This window comes from Pieris napi, chromosome 19 (assembly GCF_905475465.1).
Source record: "Pieris napi chromosome 19, ilPieNapi1.2, whole genome shotgun sequence".
NCBI classification, from domain to species: domain Eukaryota; kingdom Metazoa; phylum Arthropoda; class Insecta; order Lepidoptera; family Pieridae; genus Pieris; species Pieris napi.
Window position 1 is genome coordinate 10,544,322 of NC_062252.1, and position 25,353 is coordinate 10,569,674.

The following is a 25,353-nucleotide window of genomic DNA, read 5'->3' on the forward strand; positions in this document are numbered from 1 at the left end:
GCTCTAATTCAAAGAAGCAGTTTTTCATATACTTCTCCGGGGTATGTCAAAATCAATTGCTGTATGATGTCATCTGTCAGACTGCGATTTAAATTTACACTGGATTTATATTTTCTAGTCCACAATCCACATTAATTTATAAAACAGTACCTTATTAGCCTATTTATATTTATTTTTATTCTCTAACTGAACTGTAATTTTTTGGGAAAACTAGTTTTTATTAAATTTATATGATGTCAAAAATAATAAACAGTAATGGAAATAAGGCGGGAAGTATTTACAGGATCGCTCTTGAAAACTTTGTGTACGTTTTTGGGATTACATTACACTTGAGTAAGACTTTGAGGTGGTCCATTTATAAAATCTCTATTTCAGGACATATAAACAAGTGGAATTATATCCTGGATCATCACTTAATGTTATAATCGGACCTAACGGAACGGGAAAGTCTACCTTTGTTTGTGCTATTATTTTGGGTTTGTGTGGAAAACCCAGTGTTATTGGTCGGGCGAAAAAGGTGAGTAGGTAAAACCTTGTTAGTTTAAAAGTTAAATAGCTAAGTTAATATCTGTATAATAAAAATTTAGTAATTAGTTATATTATTTATAGTTTTATTTGCTTTAATGCACCAATCAATTTATCAACTGAGTATTTATAATTTTACTTATTATATTTTTCAAATGATATGTGGAAAGTTTCAACCATTATAGTAAATTTATTAATAAAAATATCACAGGCTATTGTAAAAAGATGAAAACGTAAAAATTTTAAAGTTATAGATTTAAATTTAGTGGTGCTACTAGAAAGTCAAACCGTTACTTTGTTTGTTTTTATGTACTTACAACTTACAGCTATTACAAAAGCTTATTCATATCTCTTTTCAGTTATCTGAGTATGTTCGTGGAGGCTGTGAAGAGGCTACCATAGAAATAGAACTATACCAACAACCTGGAAAACAAAATGTTATTATTACTAGAAATTTCAATCTAAAAGATACCTCCATGTGGTATATCAATCATAAAACTGCAAGAGAGAACCAAGTTCAAGACCTCATTACATCACTTAGTATACAGGTAATTTTTGATGGCTTATTTTACTTGTAAATTTATTTAGATTAAGTGTGGTAGGACCAAATACAGGTTATCACTTATATTGGTAAAGCAATCTTAACTTATTATATATTAACTAAGTAACTATTTTTGAACCTTAGCAATTTAATATAATTTAATGTTTAAATTATTTAAAAATTAGGAGAAAATTTATTCTCATAACTTAAAAAGTATTTTTTTCTCAACCAATTGTCTATTTTCAGGTAGATAACTTATGTCAACTATTACCTCAAGACAGAGTCCAGGATTTTTCCAAAATGAATCCACAGCAACTACTTCGCAGTACATTATCTGCTGTTGGAGGGAATGAAAGTGTAGAACAATTAGACGAACTAATAGAAACAAGAAATGAACAACGTAACCTTTCCACCACACAGGAGAATAATGCACAATTGTTACAGGAACAGATTCGATTGAATGAGAGGTACCATTTTTAAATCATGTTTAAAATTCAATAAATAACAATAAACTGAGTGTAAGTAGCTATCAGTATGAACACAATTAGCTCAAAAATATACTTAAGTAGGGAGATCATTAATAGATAGCATGATTTGTTAAGTTTTCATATAAATTCATTGATATAATGTTGTTGAAGACTTCCCAAACAATTTTCTCAAAACACATGAAATCCATTTTAGTGAAAGCTAGTTATTATATTTTATTGAGATTTAATTAAATTTTTCTATATGTACATTGTTCCATTTCATATTACAACTTTTTCACTTCACCCCAAATATTTTTTATAATTGCTTTCTTCTGTTAGAAGCTCCTGAAGAGACTGCTTTATTGCTGATAAGGCTTGCACAAAAATTTTTAACTCTCTTATTTATTCAAAATTATGTGTAACTAACTAATTGTGTAGATTTTTGTGTCTAGTATTTAAACCTAATTTGATAGCTTTTAAATAGTTTAAAATATTCCTTTCATAGTAAGTAATAGAGGGTTATGAAAATATTTAATTCAGTTATTTAAAATAACAAATATAATTACAGAATAAAAGTGATAATTGACACATTAAATCAAAGAAAAGATATTGAGAGACATATTGAATTATGCGAAAAAAAGAAACTTTGGATTGAATACCAAGAACTTAAAACAAAAGTGAATGAATACAGCCAAGATAAGAAGGGGGCAGTAAAATTGGTGGACACACATACAAAAAAAATGGCGCCACTGGAGAAAGTTTTAGGAAATGCAAAAAGCAAAATTAGCACATTGGAACAGAAAAAACTTAGTGCGGTAAGCTTTTAATGTGTTATAATATTCTTTGTAAAGACTAGTTTACCAACTTTAAAAACAAAGGTTACTAGGTTTTCATAGTTTTATTTGAATTATAGTTAAGTACAATGATCTCATGTGTGTGATTGTCCACAATATTTTGTAACACAAAAATAACATCAAAATGTTCGGTTATCAGATAAAGATACTTATTATTTCTTCAACGAAATTTATTATTACAAGGTATAATTTGGATCTGTTTGTAATATTTTTTTTAATTTCATCATATTTGAACATAATCTATGTATGTATTTCTTAGTATAGTAGTTATTTGTCCAAACATTATTTAACTTCATTCCAAGTTTCGTTAAATCCCTATGTTTAGGATAACATTTATAGATATGTGAAGTTAGTTTATTTTTTGTAAATAACTGATTTATTGATAATTTCAAACAAATAAATATTACGGAAATACCAGCTTTGGGTTATCTCAATTTGATAAAGCGGTCAGAAACCATATACTGGTACTTGTTGATATAAATAATTTTACTAAGGATTTTTTTTACTATATATATTTATTTCGTAGTCCTACAGCTAACACACGTCCTAACGCTATTACATTAAAAAAAATCTTAGTGTTGATGTGAGGAACATGAAACAAAGCACTAATAACATAATTATACGTCTTATTTTGACTACTTATGATGCGTAAGATTGCCAATTCGTGTTTTATAAATCTTCATAAATTAAATATACATTATTTTAATCAGAAAGCTTAAAAAAGTTTATATATCTTTTAGGGTCGAGAAATTCATTCGTTAACAGACAAAGTAAAAGAGACATTAAGCAGCGTTAATTCGCTAGAATATGTCCTGAAAGAGATAGACTCGGCCTTCCAAGAGAAGTTGGAACGGCATCGAAATAGAAAGAGAGAGTTGGGCGTGGCTAAAGTTAAGTTGGACAAACTGATTGATGATAAAAGACTCGCTGCTGAACATGTTGGAGATGGTAAGTCTAATATGAATATGCGATGATAAAATTTTTTTAATAACTTCAGGTCAAACGCGTTGGTATTAATAATAACCTACATGTTGCTAAAGTCAACTTTATTTTATTGTTGAGCCAACTTTGCACTTAGGTTGGATAAAAATAAAAAAATAAATAAAACTCTTTTTTACCGGATTGAAGTTATGTATTACTATAATAAAAGACAATATTATAAAAAATTTAATTAAATTATTTTATTTATATTTGTTTAATAATTTTTAACTACTGTATTTTTTTATGTAATTGAGAGCGAAGGGTCAGAAGGCTCCCCTTGTGTTAAGTGATACTGCCGCCCATGGGCACTCACATTGCCAGAAGGCTCGCAAGCGCGTTGCCGGCGTTTTAAGAATTGGTACGCTCTTTTCTTAAAGGACCCTAAGTCGTTTTGGTCCGGAAATACTCTGTCTGTTTTTTTTTAATCTACTCTCTGTGGTTGTTCAGTCTATAGTATGTCATATACATGTATAGTATGTCACCGTTAAAGTATAAGTATTTCAAACGTCACTAGATTTTGAACCGTAACATACGCATTATCTATGGAAGTTAAACTGTCAAATTGTGAAATGGCATTTGACGGAGCGCACTTCGCGCTGAAGGGTTGCCATATTTGTTTATTAATTCGTTTTATTTCAGAAACAAGTATAAAAATGAAATTGGCTGAAATTCATAAATCTATAGCGACAACGAATGCAACAATTGACACTTTAAAAAAGAAGAAATTGGAAGTAGAGTTCGATTATGAAAATAATATTGTACCCCAAATGAGATTGTATCAGAACAGGTACTTCGTATTTTCATAATTATCATAGATATATGTAGAGTAAGAAATTAACAAATAAAATTACTAAAAAAAAACAAATTAGATTACACGAAATTTACCACACAATTTCTATTGATTAATAAAGAACACATAACCACAAATTCAACAATAATAAGTATAAGTAACGTCTATACTATCTAGTGCGAGCGGCGAAGAAGTGAGCACGGCCATATCGCGCGCCGTGCTTTTGTAGCCTCAAAACCAGTTCAGTCCAGTATACCCCACTCGTACGCTTCAGTTGAGTTTTTACAGCTTATTGTAGGTATTTAGGTAGGTAGGTTTGTAGGTATTTAAAATGCCTGAATTAAAACTATTTGAATTGATTTATTTATACAATACCACATAAAACGTCGGTACATTTTATTTTATTTATATACATTCAAAGTTGTAAACAATAGCACACTTAAATCAAGACGCGTACACGCAACGCACACATAGAAACGCGTGTCATCTATGTCATTCGACTTCACACCAAGCTCCTGGCATCAGATTAGGGTTAAAAACCACCTTACCAGAAGTCTGGTCACCAGTTTAGTCTGGTGAGTCTCCAGCACCTTTTTTTTTTTAATTTTGAACCACAAATTTTGTAATTACACAAGAAAAATGGACTCTGGACTTTTCGAATCTAACTCTTGAATGCTATTCTGTCTAAGGGAGCGTTCAAGTTTTATGTCACGCAATTTTTGGAAACCCCCCCCCCCCCCCCCTTATAACGTGCCGTAACGTAACGCGTAATTCAATCCCCGCCCCGTATCGTAACGTTTAACAAAGGACGTAACGAATTTGGGGGGGGGCAAAATTCGTTACGTAATACTTGAACGCTTCCTAAGTCTTTGAAACAAAGTCTTTGACAATCCATCGTAAAATATTTTTACTATGGTATAGTTTTTAGTATAGTGGGTGACCAACACGCGTTTAACAAAAGTGATCTATTTTATTGTAAATGTAAATCATTCTGGAATCCACTTGAACACACCAAATTTATCAAAATCGTTCCAGCCGTTTGGAGCAAACTTATATCGTTAGAACTTCAAGATACCCCATATATTTGAACGATTTTTTTTTTAGAATAAATAATTTACAAGACGTAAATAAGACCCGCCTAGAGAGTCTACGCGAAAGTGACCGAACCAGAGATGCCTACAAGGCAGTCATGTGGCTCAGAGCCAATCGCCATTTATTCAAGCATGGAGTCTATGAACCTATGATGCTAGAGGTATTCCTTCATTATTTAATAAATTTTCTCAATTGTATCTTTAGTTCTGACCTTCCTGTACTTGTGTGACCTCACAAGTAGGTGACACCTCGACGTCCGCCGTGTAGAACTGTGTAGAACTGTATGTAGAACTGACCACTGAAGTATTTCCGTACCAATTCGACTAAGGAACAGAGTGTACCAAATGGCCGAAATAACCTTAAAAGGCCGGTTACGCGCGAGGCCCAATGGCATAGTATCCATGCTCTATAAAAAAATGCACATAAAAACGATAGCCTTTAAATTTGCAATGGGGGCAATCCAAAAACCTAAAAACAAAATCGGGGGACAGTGAGACCTACGAATCTATTCTCTAGAACCAAAAAGAAGGCTAGCTAAAGGAACAAAGAACACGAGTGTTGGAGAAACGCCGCCATTTTGTTGGTGTGTACCGTGTTTGCAATTTTGACTCGAAGAGGCCACTTAAGTATTAATCAACTATTGTCAAAATCTTGCTCCTATCTTTCATACATAAATAAATTGTATAAAAAATATTACACGTTACATAAACGTATAACACACGGCCGTGTACGGTCACATTCCATTTTTTACGCACTATTGTTTGCGTGTTGTTCCCACCAGAATGTAAGTGCGTGCTCCTATTTCACCATGCCTCCTGCTGATAGAGGACAACTCTTTGTTTTTAATTTATGTTATTATTATTAATTACTTAATATGTCATGTGGATCATGGTGTAATGGTTGCAGCTCCTTACAAACGTTGTGTAAAAAAAATGGCGATTAAAAAGAATGGCGGAGAGTTTATTGCCAGTTCTTCTCTTCCGTTCTACGCCCTTGATTTGAGAACTGGCAGTAAATGTAAAATTAGAAGCATTAATATGAATTTCTTTACTAACGAGTCATAAGTGTACATTATGTTACCTATATGATTAAATTATTTTTTCCTTTCCTTTAAAATCATTTAGAGTATCTAAAGTAGGGGTCATAAAAGTCGTTTTTGAGATATTTCTGTATATTATTAATAAATAAAATCAGTGGCCTTGCAACTTTTTGAGGTATGGATATCAGATTTCTGTATCTGTTACATGGTCATTTGTCAATCTAATAGGTATGTATGTGATCAGCCTCCTGTGCGTGACTCACGTCGTCGACTTTTTGGATCTAAGGCAAGCCGGTTTCCTTACGATGTTTTTCTTCGTACGAACTCTGCGTAATTTGCCAATGTTTCAAGTTTTAGCTAACTCCAATATGAACAATTTAGTTATTTCTTTATAATATTAAGTGATCAATGTTTAATTTCAGTTATCTTTTTTTCTCATCCATTCATGTTAAGTACATTGATTTATGTTTTTCCGTTTCGTATATTTTGTTTATAATTGTAATCTGTTTTGGCTTTGTATTTTGTCTAAGTTTTCTTCTATAATATGGATATGTGTAGCTGTAAGATTACTTATAAATAAACCTGTAATACTTGCTACAATGGCTGTCTATTTAATCTTAAAGTTTTTGTAGATAAACTTCACAGACCCAAAATTCGCACGTTACCTAGAAGCAACGGTTGATTCACGGGACCTCATCGCATTTACTTTCGAATCCAGCCAAGAGATGAATTTGTTTATGAGAAACATGAGAGAGATGAATTTGAAGATGGTGAACGCGGTATGCAGCGAACCCGCTACCCTCAACTTGCAGAGGCAGGATATTTCCGAACTTAGGTGAGATTTCACTGTCTAACTTATTATTATTTTTTTTTGGAACGAAGTTCCTTATCGCGCGTTGTGAAAGGGGGCTAGACGGAAAAAATTCTTACGAAAAGTTGTCACGACACTTTTTTGCTATTTGCTATTGTAATACACCGGTTCTCGTCCGATCACCGAAGTTAAGCAACGTCGGGCGAGGTCAGTTCTTGGATGGGTGACCGCCTGGGAACACCTCGTGATGTTGGCTTTTTTTTTCGTCGTAAGATTGGTGTCGAGAAAATCTATCATACTGTTATGATACCAATTACATATAAATTAATCGAAAGGAATTTCGTTCCATCCGGGTGTCCCTTGACACCTCTAAAGTTTTTTTTTATATAATAGGGGGGCAAATGTGCTTGCGGAACGATCAAAAAGGGCAGTCTACGCAGCCTATAGACACCCATTTTAAGTGGGTGCGTTGCCGGCCTTTAAGGGAGGAGTAGACTCGCTTTTTAAACATTTGGAGGTCGTATCACTGAGGGAAGACCCCCCCCCGGGAGTCGATTCCACAGTTCGCTAGTTAGCTAGTTCGCTATTACTTAATTTTGTTTGTTTTTTCATTGATTGGATTTCTTCGCATTATTTTTGGGTGGAAATGCTTAAAACACCTTTGCTTTGCAAATTAATGATATAAAATAAAACACTACGCTCAAGTCACAATCTCTAGTCGATCGCTGTCAAATGTCAAATGTAAAAAATGTTTTGACAGCTCTATATACTTATTTTAATTACGTTCTAAAATACGGGCTTGTCCAGAAATTTCTCGAAAACGTCACGTTAAAATCAATTTGTACATTTTTCAAAAAAAAAAAAAAAAATTCAAAAATCATTTATTCACGTAGGTAACACAATGTACACTTGTGATTCGTCATTAAAGAAATAAATATTAATGCTTCTAATTTTACATTTACTGCCAGTTCTCAAATCAAGGGCGTAGAACGGAAGAGAACTGGCAATAAACTCTCCGCCACTCTTTTTAATCGCCATTTTTTTTTTTTACACAACGTTTGTAAGGAGCTGCAACCATTACACCATGTTCCACATGACATTTTAAGTAATTAATAATAATAACATAAATAAAAACAAAGACTTGTCCCCTATCAGCAGGAGGCATGGTGAAATAGGAGCACGCACTTACATTCTCGTGGGAATTAGATCTTTCTTTTGACAATAAACTTGACAATAAACTTAATGCTATCTATTATTGTGAGAGACTGGTGCTAAAAAGGTTGGGAAAACCTGTTATTACAAGTCACTAGTCCCTCTTGGACATAGTGGCAAAAAGTATTATTAATTAATACAACTTTTAAAAACGAACAATAAATAATTTATAATAAAAAAAAATATACCTATATAAAAAAGTTAACAAAAACAAAAGTCTAGTTTATGTGTGTGTGCGTATCTGCATTTGCGAGTGTATGTGTGTGTGATTGTACGGGTCAGTGTGAGTGCGTGTGTGTGTGTGTGATTGTTACTAATCAATACGTTTCATATGGGAATCCATCAGAATCGTTAAGAGATATGGAAATCTAAGTCTAGACTTAACAAATTAAATTTTTTATTGATTTGTTCCAGCTACCTCGGCTTCTACACCTACATGTTGGATACAATTTCAGCTCCAGACGCGATTGTCCGTTATTTGTGTAGAAATTACTCGATTCACAAAATACCTATTGGCGACGAGCACACCTTTAATAATAGCGGGAATGTACCCGCAAATATCACCTTTTATTTTACAGGTAGGATAAATTAGACTAGTCTTTAAACAGCGTTCTTTATCGTGAAATATATAACACAAATATTAAAAAAAAACATGATTTTATACTATACTAGCGCACCCGACCGACGTTCTGTACACACGTCTTACATACACAAAAAAAACTAATAATGCTAATCATTCTTGACTACACAAAACATCTCATCAAAATCTGCCCACCCGTTTAGGAGTTTATTTACGAACACATGCACAGAAGATTTATATATATACCAGCTGTTTATTTGCTGTATAGATAAAAACGACTGAAGCGCCATCTGCCGGGCTGATTTGTAAATCTAAACCATCCAGGGCGCCACCCAAACGCATACAAAAAAATTCATTCTAATCGGTCTAGTCGTATAAGAAGAGATAGATAAATAAAGACTAGCTGGTGACAGACGTCCTGTATCCACATTCAAAATTTCATCATACACGGTCTTTTTGACGTGACAACGTCTAATAAATCGACGAACACCGGCTACATGCACGAAAAAGCATGACTCATTGTCCCGTTACGCTTATTGTACGCTTGCGCCGCATCTATCTCTCTTCCACTCGATTGGCCTATGCGTCCGAGGATTCACTCCCTTGTATTCATACAAAATAGTGATAATTCAATAAATATGATTCAATTTTATTCATAAAAGTATGCAATCATCAATGTTTTGTTATGACGTTGTGACGTTAAACTATCGTCCGTAAACCGACTTTATTGGTATGTTATCTAAAGCTGGCGGCTTCAACACATTTACACTTTGTGCTTGTGTAGTCTCTGTGAATAAGCGCGAGGCGTCTTGTCACACTGAACACGAGTATGCATCATGAAAAGACTGTCCGTCTCTCTCGCGCTCGCTCAAGCTTATGAGTATAAAAGAGACAGTTATTGTTTTGCTTTTGCTACTGTTTATGTTGATCTTTACTGTACATGTTGATCTTTTTTCTCATTATTATTTTGTCTGTGACTGTTTACTTATTTGGTTGGAGGTAAGAAACTTTGAAAAAAATGTCTTATGAAATATATTCCGTCTAAACATTACCAGGACAATCTCGTGAAATGGTGCACAATGTTTTTAATTATTTTAAGCATCTTAATAAAAACAGTTTAATGAAAAAATGTTATTTTTAATTTGACATCAGATGCGACTGGGGTTTCTAAGAGGAGTATTGAAAGAATTGTTAGTGAAGTAAAAGTGTTGAGCTAGATGGAGCTTATGTCGAAAAATGAAAAATTATTTATACAAACTACTCTTTTACGTTCTTGGTCGGGCTTAGAACTTTTGGATCCACCCTCGTATGCACATAATATTTATATGTATTTGACACATTTTTATTTATTTACAACCCACCCAACCTTACTAAAACCAGGGTAGACTAAAATATATAGCTTGGCAAAAAAGGTCTTATTTTTAAACATACTGTATAGTGAAATTGCATTAGTGTGAGTACTGTGAACGCGCCAGCTTTCGATAACCGACCTATACAGACAACCATTATTATTAATATTTTTACTGTATGTATAGTGCTCTATGACAACTGAATCGAAGCACACATAGACTAAAATTTCTTACTTCTTTTTTTTAGAAAACCACAGATTCTCAGTGCGCGTATCGGAATACAGTGGCGCGAAATCCAGTTCTATCACTGAAATAAACCCACCTCGTCTACTCGCCAAAACTGTGGACGTTGAACAGATTAATAAATTTAAGAAGCAGTGTGTATTTTACCTTATTTTGATATTACATATTTGTTTCGGTAATATTTTATTTAAAAGCTTATAGAAAAAAAGGTGCGTGTACTTATGTACGCGCGTAAGAAGTTATACTTCTTTGGCATTATTAAAAATAGTTTTTAATTGCATACAAATAATTAATTACAATTAAATAATCAAAGACTGGAAAAGGAGTCATTATAGTCAATAAAGTTCAGTTTACATTTGAAAAATCAAATAAATAAATATTTATTATTATTCTCTTACATTAAGTGTAACATAAATTCTATTATTATTCGAATGTGGTTTTTAAATTATGTCCAATGCCGTAGCATCTTCCGTGGGCAACTTCATTCTGTTAATTTCGTGTCACGGTGCGCGCGCATCGTTAAATTTCACTCTCATAAATTTTTCATAACGCGCCTAAAGAAGTATAACTTCATTTTCTGGCTCAAAATTTAATTTATTGAAGCTCCACGCGTGTTATTTTGATGAATTTCCTCGTAAATACTTATATACGATGATACCTTTAATGATGTTCTTAATAAGCATGTCCGTGATCAGTCTTCTGTTCTCTTCTAAAGCATGATAATTATCTTACTATGTTTTTCATATTATATCTTTGTTATATGTATTGTTAAGGTATCTTTGTATTTTTAATTTTGACTTTACTTCATCTTTTAATATTGCACGCATTACGTAGAATCAAACAGTTAAGCTATATATGTATATGTTATAGTGTAGATTATATGTTGTCTGTTTTTATGTTAAGCTCATAAAGACAGAAACATGTATTTAACTTTGTGATATCTTTACGCGAGTAATACCAACTATTAGGTATGTTAACATTTCTAATTTGCCACAGGTTAGCAAACTTTGAAAAAACAGCAACTACACATAAATCGAAGTTGCAGGAATTTAACAACCAACTTTCGCCACTAGAGGTCACTTTGAACAATTTTAATATGGACAGGAAGAACATCAATGAGAGCATAGAAAAGGTATTTTTTATTTCACGATATTTTAAATCTTCAGTCCCATAAAGCAACGTCATGACATTTATAATACATACTATATATTTTCTACTTGTTTTATTTAAAAAAAAGTGCGTGCGTACATAGTTCACATGTCAGAAGTGAAACTTCTTTGGCGAACTTATTTTTAACTCTTGTTCATATTTATACAAATCTTAAACTTTAGATTTCCAAGACTTAAAGGGAGGGAAAAAGGAGGATATGTTAGGAATTTCATGAATTTAATTGTCATTAAAATATTAAAAGCGTCGAAAATTAATAAGAATAATAAGTCTATTTTTTTGATTCAATAAATTATTTTGCATAAAATATAAAATACTAAGATTTGCTAAATTCTCTTTACGAAATTTTAATATTAAAAATAGAATTTCTATAAGGTAATTCACCATCCTCACTCTCTCTCAATGGGTGTCAATCGCTCTCTCCCTTTTCTTCGACAAAAACGCTGCACATCTTCGTGACGTTTCATCTGTAAAAAAATTACCCTCAAGTTTCACTTCAAAAACTGCTTATCGATGTATTCATAACACAAATATAGAGTATTGACAATATTCTAAACGTTTGGTCCCTGTGGCAGAGTACCTTTAATTCTGGCTTTTCCTCGCTGTCTTGCTTATTCGTTGAGCGAGAAAAGCACCAGCTCTCGGGACACCGGTAGTAAATCTTTCATAGCGCCTTTGCACTTGAACCCCTCGGCCCAAGAGTCTACTGAAAAGAGAAGAAAATTTGGAGGAGACTCTTGTTTTATCCGTTTACTGTTTCTAGATACGAACACTAAGCGCACAAATACGTTTACAAACGAAGAAAATGGAGGAAATACAAAATGAATCTTCCCTTAACATAGAGTCGGAGAAAGAGAACTGTCAGAAGAGACAAAAAGAGAGTGTACTTAAGCAATGTCATCTTCATTCGCAATTGAAAGACCTTTTAAAGGAATTGCAGAAAAAGATGCAAGAAAAAGAATTGGTTGGGGTAAGTTTTTCAAAACGGTTAATGTGTGCTTTTTATGTTTAGACTGATTTTGAGGAAATTTGTATACTTCAGATTGCATGGAGTCTTTTATTAACATACATTCAAAACAAAACTAGGTTCAATTCAAAGAAAAAAATATTGGTTGTTTGTAAAGTAGGTTTACGATCGAGATGTTTACGTGATAACGTCTTATTGGTGATATAAGTTTTTGGGAAGTAAGGAATTAATGAACAATTTTTTCAAATTTTAAATTACATCTATCGTTTTATTCACACTTTTGATGATAAATTTCGGGTGTAAAATGACAAGTTTACGTATTCGACTATGATATACATTTTTCTTCATACATTCACGGAATGACTGGCAGCGCTCGAGATGAGACGGGAGATCGGTCCGTCTCTCTCTCGTTATACCTGCGATCGCGCTCGTGAGGTTTTGGTGTGACACAAGTTTCTGAACATGTCATCAATTATTTTACATAATTTTAAATTTAACCGACGATTTCAATAGAGAAGACGGCCTAAAATTGTTTGACAATTTGTCAAACACCTGGGATCCAATAATATCCAAATTAAAATCTAAAGATAAACAATCCGCGAAAATAGAGGACACCGTGAGCCATTTCTGCCAAAACCCTCCATCTTTTAGTCGATATCAACTCCGGGGAAACAAATACAGATAATGCAACTTTTTCTACAGCTGTGATACTTTTTGACATTCAACACCTTTTGTCTTCAGTCACCGTGACCACGCACGCTGTAAAGCACGCGAAACGTCGGTTAAATTTAAAATTATGTTAAATAATGGTAATTTTATAATAATACATAACTTTAATCCGGTTAAAAAGTTTTTTCTTTAAATGTGTAAAGGTTATGTCAATAAAAGACAATACTATAGGTTCAAGTCGATAATTGTAAAACTGCACTGCGCTTATTTCTGCACATTATTATTTCTTTTTAGCACATCAACGTTTTTGTTATCTACTGTATAAAATATTGTAAGGTCCTTAAAAAAATTACAAATTGATTGGTATTGTTTAGTCAAGAGAATTGAATGTATTAAACGATAATTAATTTATTCACGGATGAAGGTTTTTTTTGGAAAGTCAATCGATTCGATTTTGATAGAACTTTTTCCACTAATTCCTAATTGCAACCTAAATCGCTAGAACCATAAGTTTGCTTAATCGCTGTTTCTACACTGTTTACCTACATTATCACAAAATCGAAACATATACATAAGACCTGTATGTGTAAGCCAAAGTTTTGAGCAATGGTTTTTCATAAAGCACTTTAGAAATTTTCAACTTTTTTCGTGAGATTATACTTATATGACACATGAATACCTAAAAATAATAACCTCATCGAATTGATTACCACATCCTTCGGTTGATACAGAAAATATGTATATTTGTAATGAATAAATTCAAAACTAGTACTTCCCAAATTCAAAAAATCACCATTACTATCTTTATTTTCAAAGCAAATATATAACAGCCGGGCGAACAGCGCATTTCACATTAGAAATAAGTATATCGGTTGCCTAATTGTATATTTTTTAGCCTTTAATTCAGATACATTTAAACACGTTTATTTTAATCTTCTTTTAGTGTATCTGTGTGCCTTTTTTTTAAAGGCCTCACCCACCGCCATTCCACTCTGCAACGTGTCACTCTCGGCCATGTACCACCTGCTGTTTCTTACTTTAGTCTCCACCATCTACTTTGTCTTTCTCTGTTTGGTTTGCTGTACCTTGGGCACCTTTTTTTTTCAAGGCAGTTTTTGCCGCGCACCATCACTATGTGGAACCAGCTGCCCACTGAAGTATTTCCGAACCAATTCGACTTAGGGTCCTTCAAGAAAAGAGCTTACCAATTCTTAAAATGCCGGCAACACAGTCGCGAGCCCTCTGGCATTGAGAGTGTCCATGGGCGGCGGTATCACTTAACATCAGGTGAGCCTCCTGCCCGTTTGCCCCCCGTTCTATAAAAAAAAACCTATTTAGTACTTTTTTGCTCCACTTTTCTGTTCCTCTTGCCATGTGGGGCCCATTTCCACCTTAGTTTATTTATTGACGTGATAACGTCTTTAAAATCGTTTTAGTCGGGTGACATGTTCAGAAACTTGTGTCACACCAAAACCTCACGAGCGCGATCGCAGGTATAACGAGAGAGAGACGGACCGATCTCCCGTCTCATCTCGAGCGCTGCCAGTCATTCCGTGAATGTATGAAGAAAAATGTATATCATAGACGAATAAGTAAACTTGTCATTTTACACCCGAAATTTATCATCAAAAGTGTGAATAAAACGATAGATGTAATTTAAAATTTGAAAAAAATGTTATCTTCATTAATTCCTTACTTCCCAAAAACTTATATCACCAATAAGACGTTATCACGTAAACATCTCGATCGTAAACCTACTTTACAAACAACCAATTTTTTTTTTTTTATAAATAAATTTATGTACTTTTGAACTTTTTTTATTGTAACATCTGTTACCATAGTTGTTTTTCTTAAAGCTGTATTCTTTAGTTTGTCTATTCTTTTCTTCCCTATCAAACATGGTTCCAACGATCTTTGATACACCTGTTTGTATGCTGCGCTTTAGTGGGGACAAGTTTGAGACCCATATGTTAGTACAGGTATTATACAAGTATTGAAGAGCTCATTTTCTTATTTTTCATGACTTGTTTAAGCGCCCAAAAGCTCTTCCATGCTTTTGCTATTCTTTGTAATTGTATTTTTACTTTGTCCTTTATTTTAGAAGAATGTAAATTCCATGCGATATTTGTTTTAAAATAAGTGTTGTTTGGTGATTTGATATTTTAAAAGAGTACCGAGAGTTTTTTACGCCGGCTTTTTCTCTCGGCCTACACCCTCTGTCTTCTTTGCCGATGAGTAGGGATGCCTTCAAATTTAATGACGTGGAATAAGTGATACATGTATCTTATGTTCCATAATAAACATATTTTATTTTTTTATGATTTGGACGTTTATGTTACCTATATAAAACTCATTTTAGTATGATTTTAATTTGAATAAATATTTTTATAGATAAAACTGGATGTAAGCAGAAGTGCTATAATACAGCATGAATCGGAATTGAGAGAACTGAAGAATGAATTACGAAATGTTCAAGTAAGATACAGTTTTTTATGGAAAATATATTTTTGGCTATGGGAGCGTTCAAGTATTACGTCACGCAATTTATGGAGATTCTTGACCCCCTCCCCCTCCCCCATAACGCGCCGTAACGTTTTTCGGTACCCAATAGTAAAACGTTTCGTGACCAACTACACCACCTGTTGTACCTAAAAGTTACCATTATGTGGTGTAAAGTGCTGTAAAGACGAAAATAATATTAACAATAACACGTAATTCAATCCCCGCCCCGCACCGTAACGTTTTACAAAAAAACCCCCCCCCCCCCCCCCAAATTCGTTACGTAATACTTGAACGCTTGCTATACATATTTTGAAGTGAGGTTCCCAGTCGAGACAGCGGTCTTTACGTATTCTGATTCAAAATTATTATTGAATTTGGAATTTTAAATGTTTTAGGTAACTCTCGAAAACATACAAAACTGCTTAACCTGTGCCGTCTCAAAAGCAAAAGAAAAACTATCAGCAGCAAAACGTTCCTGCAATAACAAACTACCCACAGACTCAGATTTTCCTTATAAAGACGATTTTGAGAAACTACCCTCTGATTTGACAGCTCTACAGGAACACTGCTTTGATTTGCAGACACGGATAGATTGTATGGATACTAGTGATGAACAGGTATTTAATTCAGAAAAAATAAACGATATTAATAGTAGCATACGATAATTGTATGTAGAATATTCTAGATGAATTTTTGAAATTGTTCCAGTGGTTTTTAAATTCGATGCAAACATACAAAAAACAAATTCTTTTAAACATTAGTATAGTTATTTTGACTTAAAATTTGACCAAAATTTTAGCAAAACTGTTTCAGCTGTTTTAATAAAATTTTGGTTTTACTTTTGCAAACGTAAATTTTTTTACTATGCTAAATTTCACGTTATTTTTACGATTTTGATTTTTTCAGGTACTAAAAGAATACAAAACACGGGAAAGGACTATTGCAAAACTTCAGTCTGATATCACAAACTCATCGGATAAGAACAAACAGTTAGAAGAAAAAATGAATAAACTCAAGTAAGTTCCAGTAAAGCCTAAAAATTCTTTTTTATTATTGTTATTTTGTGTGTTTCTGTGTGTGTATGTTTTGTAAGTAATAAATGTTATGTCTATTAAATAGATTAATATATAAATGAATTAAAAAAAAAAATTAACATATGATAGCCATCAGTTTTAGAGCCATAGTTAGGGTTTTAGCGGTCGTGGATTATTCGCAGCATCTTGTATGGGTTTCAGATCAAAATGGCTGCCGTCGTTGGAAACGTTGCTGCGTAACATAGACCGTGCATTTGGATCTATGTTCGCCAAAATGGGATGCGCCGGAGAAGTTAAATTGGACAAAACTGGGGCTGATGTGAGTATATATTTTTTTTTATTCTAAACATTTTTTATCATATTGTTTTTAATATTTTACTTATAATAATAATATGGTCTTTTTAAGCCGAAACTCTGTGATCTGTGATCTATACTAATATTATAAAGAGGAAAGGTTTGATTTTTTGTTTGTTTGAAATGATTACGCTCCGAAACTACTGGACCGATTTCAAAAATTCTTTCACCGTTGGCAAGCTACACTATTCCCGAGTGACATAGGCTATGTTTCATTTTCAAAAAAAATAGGGATGCTTACTAAAACTTGAATAATCTAACCCAAGGTGTAAAAAAATAAACAAAAAACTTCCTTCAATCGTGTGCGCTGCGAAAACTATTAATGATAGAACAAAATGATGTATAACAATTTTTCAGGACTCATCACTATCTATAAAAAATGTGACAGCATGTCTCTATCTTTTATAGTTACGTCAGAATAAGCGTCCTTTTATTATTTATTAAAATACTAGCGGTGGTATTTTGGTGGTATTTATTTTTAAAAGGCTCTTTATTCGTACCTAGGTATTGATCCTTATCAAAATAATGACCAACGTTTCACATAAGCTACAATTTAATGGCATAACCACCAAAAAAAGCATGGTGGATTGGTGTTCTCCTGCCGTTTCTCTTGAATAGTTTACTACTGTGTAATATAACAAAAATCTTAGCCACAGCAACGCTTGGCCGAGTCTACTAGTCTTTGATATATTTTGCGACAGTATATCTCGGAGTTCGGTGTACCTCTTGGAAGAGGCCTCCTCTAACCCTTTCCACTGTTCTCTATCTTTTGCGACTCTTCTCCAGTTGTAGCCTGCTGTTAGTTTCAGTTCGTCCTCTCATCTCTTGCGTTGTCGGCATCTTCTTCGTTTTCAGTCTTTAAGGTACCTTTCCGTCAATATTTTTCTCCATTTTGAGCTCCGTAGCATATGAACCGTCCATCTCCATTTCATAATAAATATGACGAGGCAAAACTGTATAAATATACATATAACATTCCAACTCGTGACAAAAAATTAAGCAATCATATAAAGAGAAAAAAATAGGATTTTTTTTTCTCTTGAAGTATGAATCTAAATCAATTCTTGTTAATAATAATCTTGGTAATAGAAAGTTTTCTCATGTAACCCCATTACATGTATATTTTTTAAAATAGCAATCAAAAGGCCGGCAATTAAAAAGCCGGCAACGCATATGCGAGTCGTCTGGTAGCTGCTGTTCTTAAATTGCATTTATTTGACCAAGTTGACATTACGGCAAGGCCCATTGCGGTATTAGGATATACACACAATACAATACACACACCTACTAAGAGAACATAAAAACAATACAGATAAATATTAAACAGTAAAAATAAAATATAACCTTTTGTCAGTTCATCAATATACAATGTAAAACGATTTAAATTTCGTGTACCCTCTAGATAAATGAGGCATCCCATCATTCCATTTGTCCCTCCTTTCCGAAGAACGCGTTTTGTCAAAGGTCACCGATGTCAAATAGTATTTCATTGTTCTTGTGTATGTATCAGTGTGCCGACTGTTGCCAAGCTTTTCTAAATATATAAATCTTAATATATATATAATTACGTGTCACGTTGTTTGTCCGCTATGTACTCCTAAACTACCAAACCGATATCAATCAAATTTGCAAACCGTGTGTAGTTTGATCCAACTTAAAAGATAGGAAAGCTTACATCTCAATTTATACCCGCAATATTATTATATTGCAAAATATTTGTTTATAATATAATAATAATAATAATAATCTTTATTGACATATTTGTAATTACAGAAATCCTATGAAGACTCTGACACCTAAACTAGGCTTTAGTGCCTGTATCTCAGGAGTCAGTGGCTTCTCCCAATATAATTCGTAACAAGTGTCAAGAGAGCTTATTCAAAATTTTACAAGACAATACTTTTTATAGACATTTGTAAATTCCAGATATTACATCTAATTATCTTCTTACACATAATATACTTAAACAAAAATAACATATATTAAAAAAAAATGTTTCAGTATAAATTACAATGAATATAATAGGTAATAAAATAGGTACATACACATAAAATACTAAAATACATAAATATACATAATACATAAATATACATAATTATACATTTTACATATGGGTATATGTAACACTAGTATAAATATATAAATTATACACACAATTAATGAATCAAAATAACTAAAATATTATTGTAGCATGTTAGTTAAATAGATCTTCTGTTTCCTCATAATTTAAGGACAAAAGCCAAGTCTTAACAATTGATTTGCAGTCATGTAGTGAAAGAGGGTAGAAATTTAATTTTTTGTTTATTTTATTATATAGAATAAACAATAATTATTATTTGATAGTCACAATTCTAACAGATGGCGCTGTGTTGAAAGTCCCAACGTTTCACATAAGCTACAATTTAATGGCATTACCACCAAAAAAGCATGGTGGTCCCCATGATTGGTGTTCTCCTACCGTTTCCTTCGAATAGTTTACTACTATGTAATATAAAAAAACCTTAGCCACAGCAACGCTTGCAGTCTGCTAGTGTATGTATATAGTGTGAACTCAATTTCCGCACTAGACGCTCATACCAAATGTGCGTCAACGGACAATCAAAAAGGTTAATATATGGCGTGTTTAGTATTTCAATGCACGAATAGTAATGCCGGTCGCCTCCTAAGGCACACTGAGACTCAGGCACTGGAGCACTGCCGGATTGCTCTTCTACTTCTGTTCTGTAAGAAACTGTCATTGTTACAGGAAGACTACGACAAATACGGTGTGGGTATATACATTAGATTCCGGGCGGATGAACAATTGCAGCAATTAACACGTCACGCGCAGAGTGGTGGCGAAAGGGCATTATGTACTGCCTTGTACCTTATGGCGCTGCAGGCTTTAACGACCGTGCCCTTTAGGTACTTATTAATTATTTTTATACAGGTTCCATAGGTTGAAATCGGGTGATATGGTTGTGATGAATTGTGCTGAAAAAAGAGAGTACCGAGAGTTTTTTACGCCGGCTTTTTCTCTCGGCCTACACCCTCTGTCTTCTTTGCCAATGAGTAGGGATAGGGCGGCGTATTTAATGTAATATAAATTGTCATGTTTGTGTACGATAGCGCAATAAATAAATATTGTAATCTACCACATAAATGATAGTACTTTTATACTGATAATTAAAGCAATTCGTGCAAAATTATTCCCTAACCATTCCAAAATATCAAAAATGCACAACGTTAATATTCAAGTTTTCACTTCTGCCGGCACTCCAGGAGTGCAACCCGTCGATTTTTTAATAACATAACACTGAAGGAAGTCCCTCAAGTAGGGACTTAATAAATTAACAGCCTTGGTATAGGTATGTTATCTAAAGCTGGCGGCTTCAATACATTTACAGTTTGTGCTTGTGTAGTGTCTGTGAATAAGCGCGAGACATGATGTCAAACTGAAATACAATCACAAATACATAATGAAAAGACTGTCCGTCTCTCTCGCGCTCGGTCAAGCTTATGAGTATAAAAGAGACAGTTATTGTTTTTCTTTTGCTACTGTTTATGTTGATCTTTACTATACATGTTGATCTTTTTTCAAACATTACCAGGGCAATCTCGTGAAATGGTGCACAATGTTTTTAATTATTTTAAGCATCTTAATAAAAACAGTTTAATGAAAAAAATATATATTTCATTTGACATGAGATATGACTGGGGTTTCTAAGAGGAGTATTGAATGAATAGTTAGTGAAGTAAAAGTGAAGTGTGTTGAGCTAGATGGAGCTTATGTCGAAAAATGAAAAATTATTTACACAAACTACTCTTTTACGTTCTTGGTCGGACTTAGAACTTTTGGATCAACTCTCGTATGCACATAATATTTATATGTATTTGACTCATTTTTATTTATTTACAACCCACCCAACCTTACTAAAACCAGAGTAGACTAAAATATATAGCTTGGCAAAAAAGTCATATTTTTATAGTGAAATTGCATTAGTGTGAGTACTGTGAACGCGCCAGCTTTCGATAACCGACCTATATAACATGAATCTCAACTTTTTACGGTAGAAGAACTGAGACTTGTTTTTTTACAATTTATGTATTTGATGGCTTATTTGTAAGTTTAAAGGCTCTATAAACAACATATATTAAACCAACTTTAAATGTTTTTATTAATAGATGTGTGGATGAAATAAATCAAGGCATGGACGCGATAAATGAGCGGAAAATGTTCCAATTACTCGTCAAAGTCACCACGGAGTGCGAAAATGGACAGTATTTTCTTTTGACGCCTAAAGTAAGTATTTGCTTTCAATGGAAACAAATATTTTCAGTTTTTTATTAGATCCGAATAATCTTAGATATTATCCATAAATTATAATTTATTTAGTGACAATATAAAATAAGAAACATGCGATTTATTTAAATAAATCAGTGGCTACCTTATTAGGTTTGGACCTCAGATTTTGTATTTTTCGTGATCATTTGTCAATCTAATAGGCAAATAGGTGATCAGCCTCTAGTGTTTGACAAACGCCGTCGACTTTTTGGGTCTAAGGCAAGCTAGTTTCCTCACGATGTTTTCCTTCACCCTTCGCTATTAAATGCGCATTCGACTAGGTCCACACTGCTGTGCTATATAAGTAAATTCTTTTATCTGAATTGTAATCCATTTTTAATATAACGAAAGCAATATGATGATTTTCTTTTCAGCTATTACCCCAACTGGAATATGGCGAAAACATAATGGTCCACACAATTATGAATGGCAAAGAATTGATGAATTATAAAAAATGGAAACACGATAAACATTTACAAAAGGCTCGGACCTATCGGCTATCGCAGGCCACAAGCAGTATGTAAATTTAATATCGATATGTACACAATTGTATGGCTGTTTTTAATTTTAATTAAATGTGTTGAAAACACTTGCAAAACTAAGCTTGTAAAAACAGCTCCTCTAACTCAAACTCACTTTATTCATATAGCTAAACGAGTGAACGTGAACAGAAAAGATTCTAAACGTACATTTACTACCTGTTCAAAGGCGTAGAGCGGGCAAGAAGAACTGGCAAGAAACTCTCCGCCACTATTTTTTAGTCGCCAAGTTTTGAGTCATACAAATTGTTCAATATTCGTTGAATTAATAAAAAGCTTTATTGATTAATTTACGTTTAACGAGAGCTTTGAATTTATTTAGTTATAATTCTGTAATTTCGCTTGGGAGTTTGTTGTAAAATGCTGCGAATAGTGTAACTATGCTAATAAAACTTAACTTGTTATACTAAAATTAAAACAAATAACACAAGTTATAAGAGATTCAAGGATGTCTAACAAGCGATCTCTTGCAACCCTAGTAAAGAAAAAAAAAACTCTAAAAAAATATATATATGTACATATAAAATAGTCACGATTGACTTATGTTAAGACTTTTAAAAGAGGTACTTTTATCTGGAATGCATCTAGGATTGTGAAAAACTAAAAACTCGGCGATTTAAAGAGTGGCGGAGAGTTTATTGCCAGTTCTTCTCTTCAGTTCCGTTCTACGACCTTGATTTGAGTACTGGCAGTAAATGTAAAATTAGTAGCATTTAATATATTTTTTTGACGTGCATAAGTGTACATTGTGTTACCTATATGAATAAATGATTTTGAATTTTTTGAATGAGCATTTTCACGAATTAAGTAAGAATCTCAATTGAGAACTGTCATGTGTCTATCTAAAAATCTTCAACTAAAAACTACGTTGGTTGGTTGATGACATCTAACGGGTCAAAAAAAACTATGAAAATAAAAAAAAATCATTATTATTTAAAAAAAATATTGGTTGTTTGTAAAGTAGGTTTACGATCGAGATGTTTACGTGATAACGTCTTATTGGTGATATAAGTTTTTGGGAAGTAAGGAATTAATGAAGATAACAATTTTTTCAAATTTTAAATAACATCTATCGTTTTATTCACACTTTTGATGATAAATTTCGGGTGTAAAATGACAAGTTTACTTATTCGACTATGATATACATTTTTCTTCATACATTCACGGAATGACTGGCAGCGCTCGAGATGAGACGGGAGATCGGTCCGTCTCTCTCTCGTTATACCTGCGTTCGCGCTCGTGAGGTTTTGGTGTGACACAAGTTTCTGAACATGTCACCCGACTAAAACGATTTTAAAGACGTTATCACGTCAAAAATAGATTTAATGTTTCTTATTTAATTACAAAAACGGGTATTAACTTATATAACTAGGTTTTAAAAAGTTGTGTTCTTCTTATTTGAAGGCTTATATCTAATGTTTACAAAATATGTACTGTTTAAATTTATTATGTATTTTTTTTTAATTATCCTAATATCTTAACTTCCTTCAGTGCCATTGATCGGAACCCCTACACGGGTAGGCTCCTCCAGCTTTTCCAAATACTAGGTATACTAGTTTATAACTTTATTATTAATATTAATAATTAAGGTAATTTAATTATACCATCGTTAATAACGTGAAACGAAACCTTAACGATGAAGGCGTTCAAAAGCAAGCATTTTTAAGGTTTACACGCACACATATTTAATAATTAAAAAATATTTTTGTAGATTATTCATACCTAGTATGAAAATTTAATTTAAAATTAACTTAATTCAAGGATTTTATTTTTCATTTGCGATATTAAAAAATGATTTAAATTAAGGTATAACATAATTTTAATAAACAATTTAAATTTCGTAAGTCAAAACTGTGTTAACGTTGCGATGTTTTATAATTTGGTTTATAAGTGTGAAACATATTTTTATAGAAATATAAAACTGTTGTTTGTATAGAAATAGCATTTTTTATGTATTAATTCTGAAATCTCAATTGTAAATGACATACTTTTGTACCTGAGTATTAAGTGCTTACGAAATTGTGGCGTTATTGTATATTTTATAATAAATTGTTTAATTTTACTGTTTTATTTGGATATTCCTCTAACTCCAGTGTAGTGTGGACTCAGTTCCCGCAGACATCCATTTGGACTGTTGTGTGTTAAGTCGGCTTTACACACCATCCAACAAATCAGTATGTACAATGAACGAGTCGTTATATTTATAGAAACTAGTGGACCTGACAGACGTCCTGCATGATATTTCAAGCAATTAGTAAAGCAAAGTATGAAAGTACCGACTGCAGCGCCATCTGGCGGGCTGATTTGTGAATCTAAACCATTCCCAGATCCCCTTGAACACACACAAAAAATTTCATCAAAATCGATCCAGTCGTTTGAGAGAAGTTCAGTGACATACACACTCACTTCGAATTATATATATAAAGACTACTGTTGCTTGATGTTCAGCAATGGGACAGACATTCTTGCCTCTGATTTGAAAGCTAAGAAGCGATCACCCTTTTGTAGCTACCAATAACTGTTACATCGAAAATCAAACCTAGGTTACTTCCATGTCTCACCCACAATACAGTAATATCTCTATAACGCGGTAGACCCCGACCGCGTTGTAGGAGTATTCTCGTAAAACCGTTATTTCTAGCAATTCAAAAACTAGGAACACGATATTAATAAAGTTATAACGTTTAATTTTATAACACAATTGAAACTAATTATGGACTTGAAAAATCATTATTAATTTCACACTACAGAAATATATCTTAATCTTGGCTTGAACATTTCTTTTTGTCTGACCAAATACACATGAAAGACCATTCCATTCATTGCAATATATTTGTCGCAGCCAACTAGCTTAATTAGTCGTTCAATCAACATACTAGCCTCTTAACTAAACAGCGCTGTTTAACTAGCGGCCTGAAAGATATTCAGCCAGTTGATCAAACATCTACGCAAATAACATGGATCGATGACGTCTTATAACTTATCTAGCCTTTTGACTATTAATTAAAATTTAGTTCCGCTTTCTGCCATTCTCAAATTCGAAACGAAAATTTTCAAACTGTTAATATTTCGTTGGCAAATCATGCTTTGATGGTGTTTTTCAATGAAAAATAACAAGTACAATGATAGAGTTTAGTCACAATAATAATGTTAATTTATTATGTTATTATTTACAAATATTTTTTATGTCAGATGTTTCTATCTTTTATTTCTGCCACATGGTCACTCTATCATACAAATGGCCTAAGCATAATCCAGCCAGTTTGTTAAACAAACGCTACGGCTAAATATCTTTCAGGCCGCTAGTTAAACG

General features: G+C 33.0%; 1 protein-coding gene across 2 annotated transcripts; it reads left to right on the forward strand.

Moving 5' to 3' along the window:
* The first annotated feature begins 152 nt into the window (after nucleotides 1–152).
* LOC125059327 (structural maintenance of chromosomes protein 5) lies at nucleotides 153–22,983 on the forward strand. Of its 2 annotated transcripts, XM_047663701.1 has the most exons (20): nucleotides 153–304; nucleotides 376–517; nucleotides 885–1,073; nucleotides 1,313–1,533; nucleotides 2,102–2,348; nucleotides 3,128–3,335; nucleotides 4,008–4,155; nucleotides 5,263–5,410; nucleotides 6,922–7,124; nucleotides 8,727–8,890; nucleotides 10,489–10,618; nucleotides 11,481–11,616; nucleotides 12,415–12,621; nucleotides 15,679–15,762; nucleotides 16,185–16,406; nucleotides 16,696–16,805; nucleotides 17,025–17,142; nucleotides 19,924–20,081; nucleotides 21,342–21,459; nucleotides 21,876–22,983. In XM_047663701.1, exons 1-20 carry the CDS (start codon nucleotides 231–233, stop codon nucleotides 22,023–22,025), a joined length of 3,177 nt encoding a protein of 1,058 aa, XP_047519657.1. In that variant the 5' UTR covers nucleotides 153–230; the 3' UTR covers nucleotides 22,026–22,983. The 2 variants fall into 2 exon arrangements, with proteins under 2 accessions (XP_047519657.1, XP_047519658.1); XM_047663702.1 differs by lacking the exon at nucleotides 153–304 and having other exon boundaries at nucleotides 409–525.
* Nucleotides 22,984–25,353: the final 2,370 nt, after the last annotated feature.

Bases quoted from the DNA above. Each gene is read 5' to 3' on its own strand.
- LOC125059327 (XM_047663701.1), top strand. From the start codon at position 231: ATGATGTCAAAAATAATAAACAGTAATGGAAATAAGGCGGGAAGTATT. The intron at 7,125-8,726 runs GTGAGATTTCAC...GATTTGTTCCAG, and splicing joins CAGGATATTTCCGAACTTAG to CTACCTCGGCTTCTACACCT. The intron at 8,891-10,488 runs GTAGGATAAATT...TCTTTTTTTTAG, and splicing joins TATCACCTTTTATTTTACAG to AAAACCACAGATTCTCAGTG.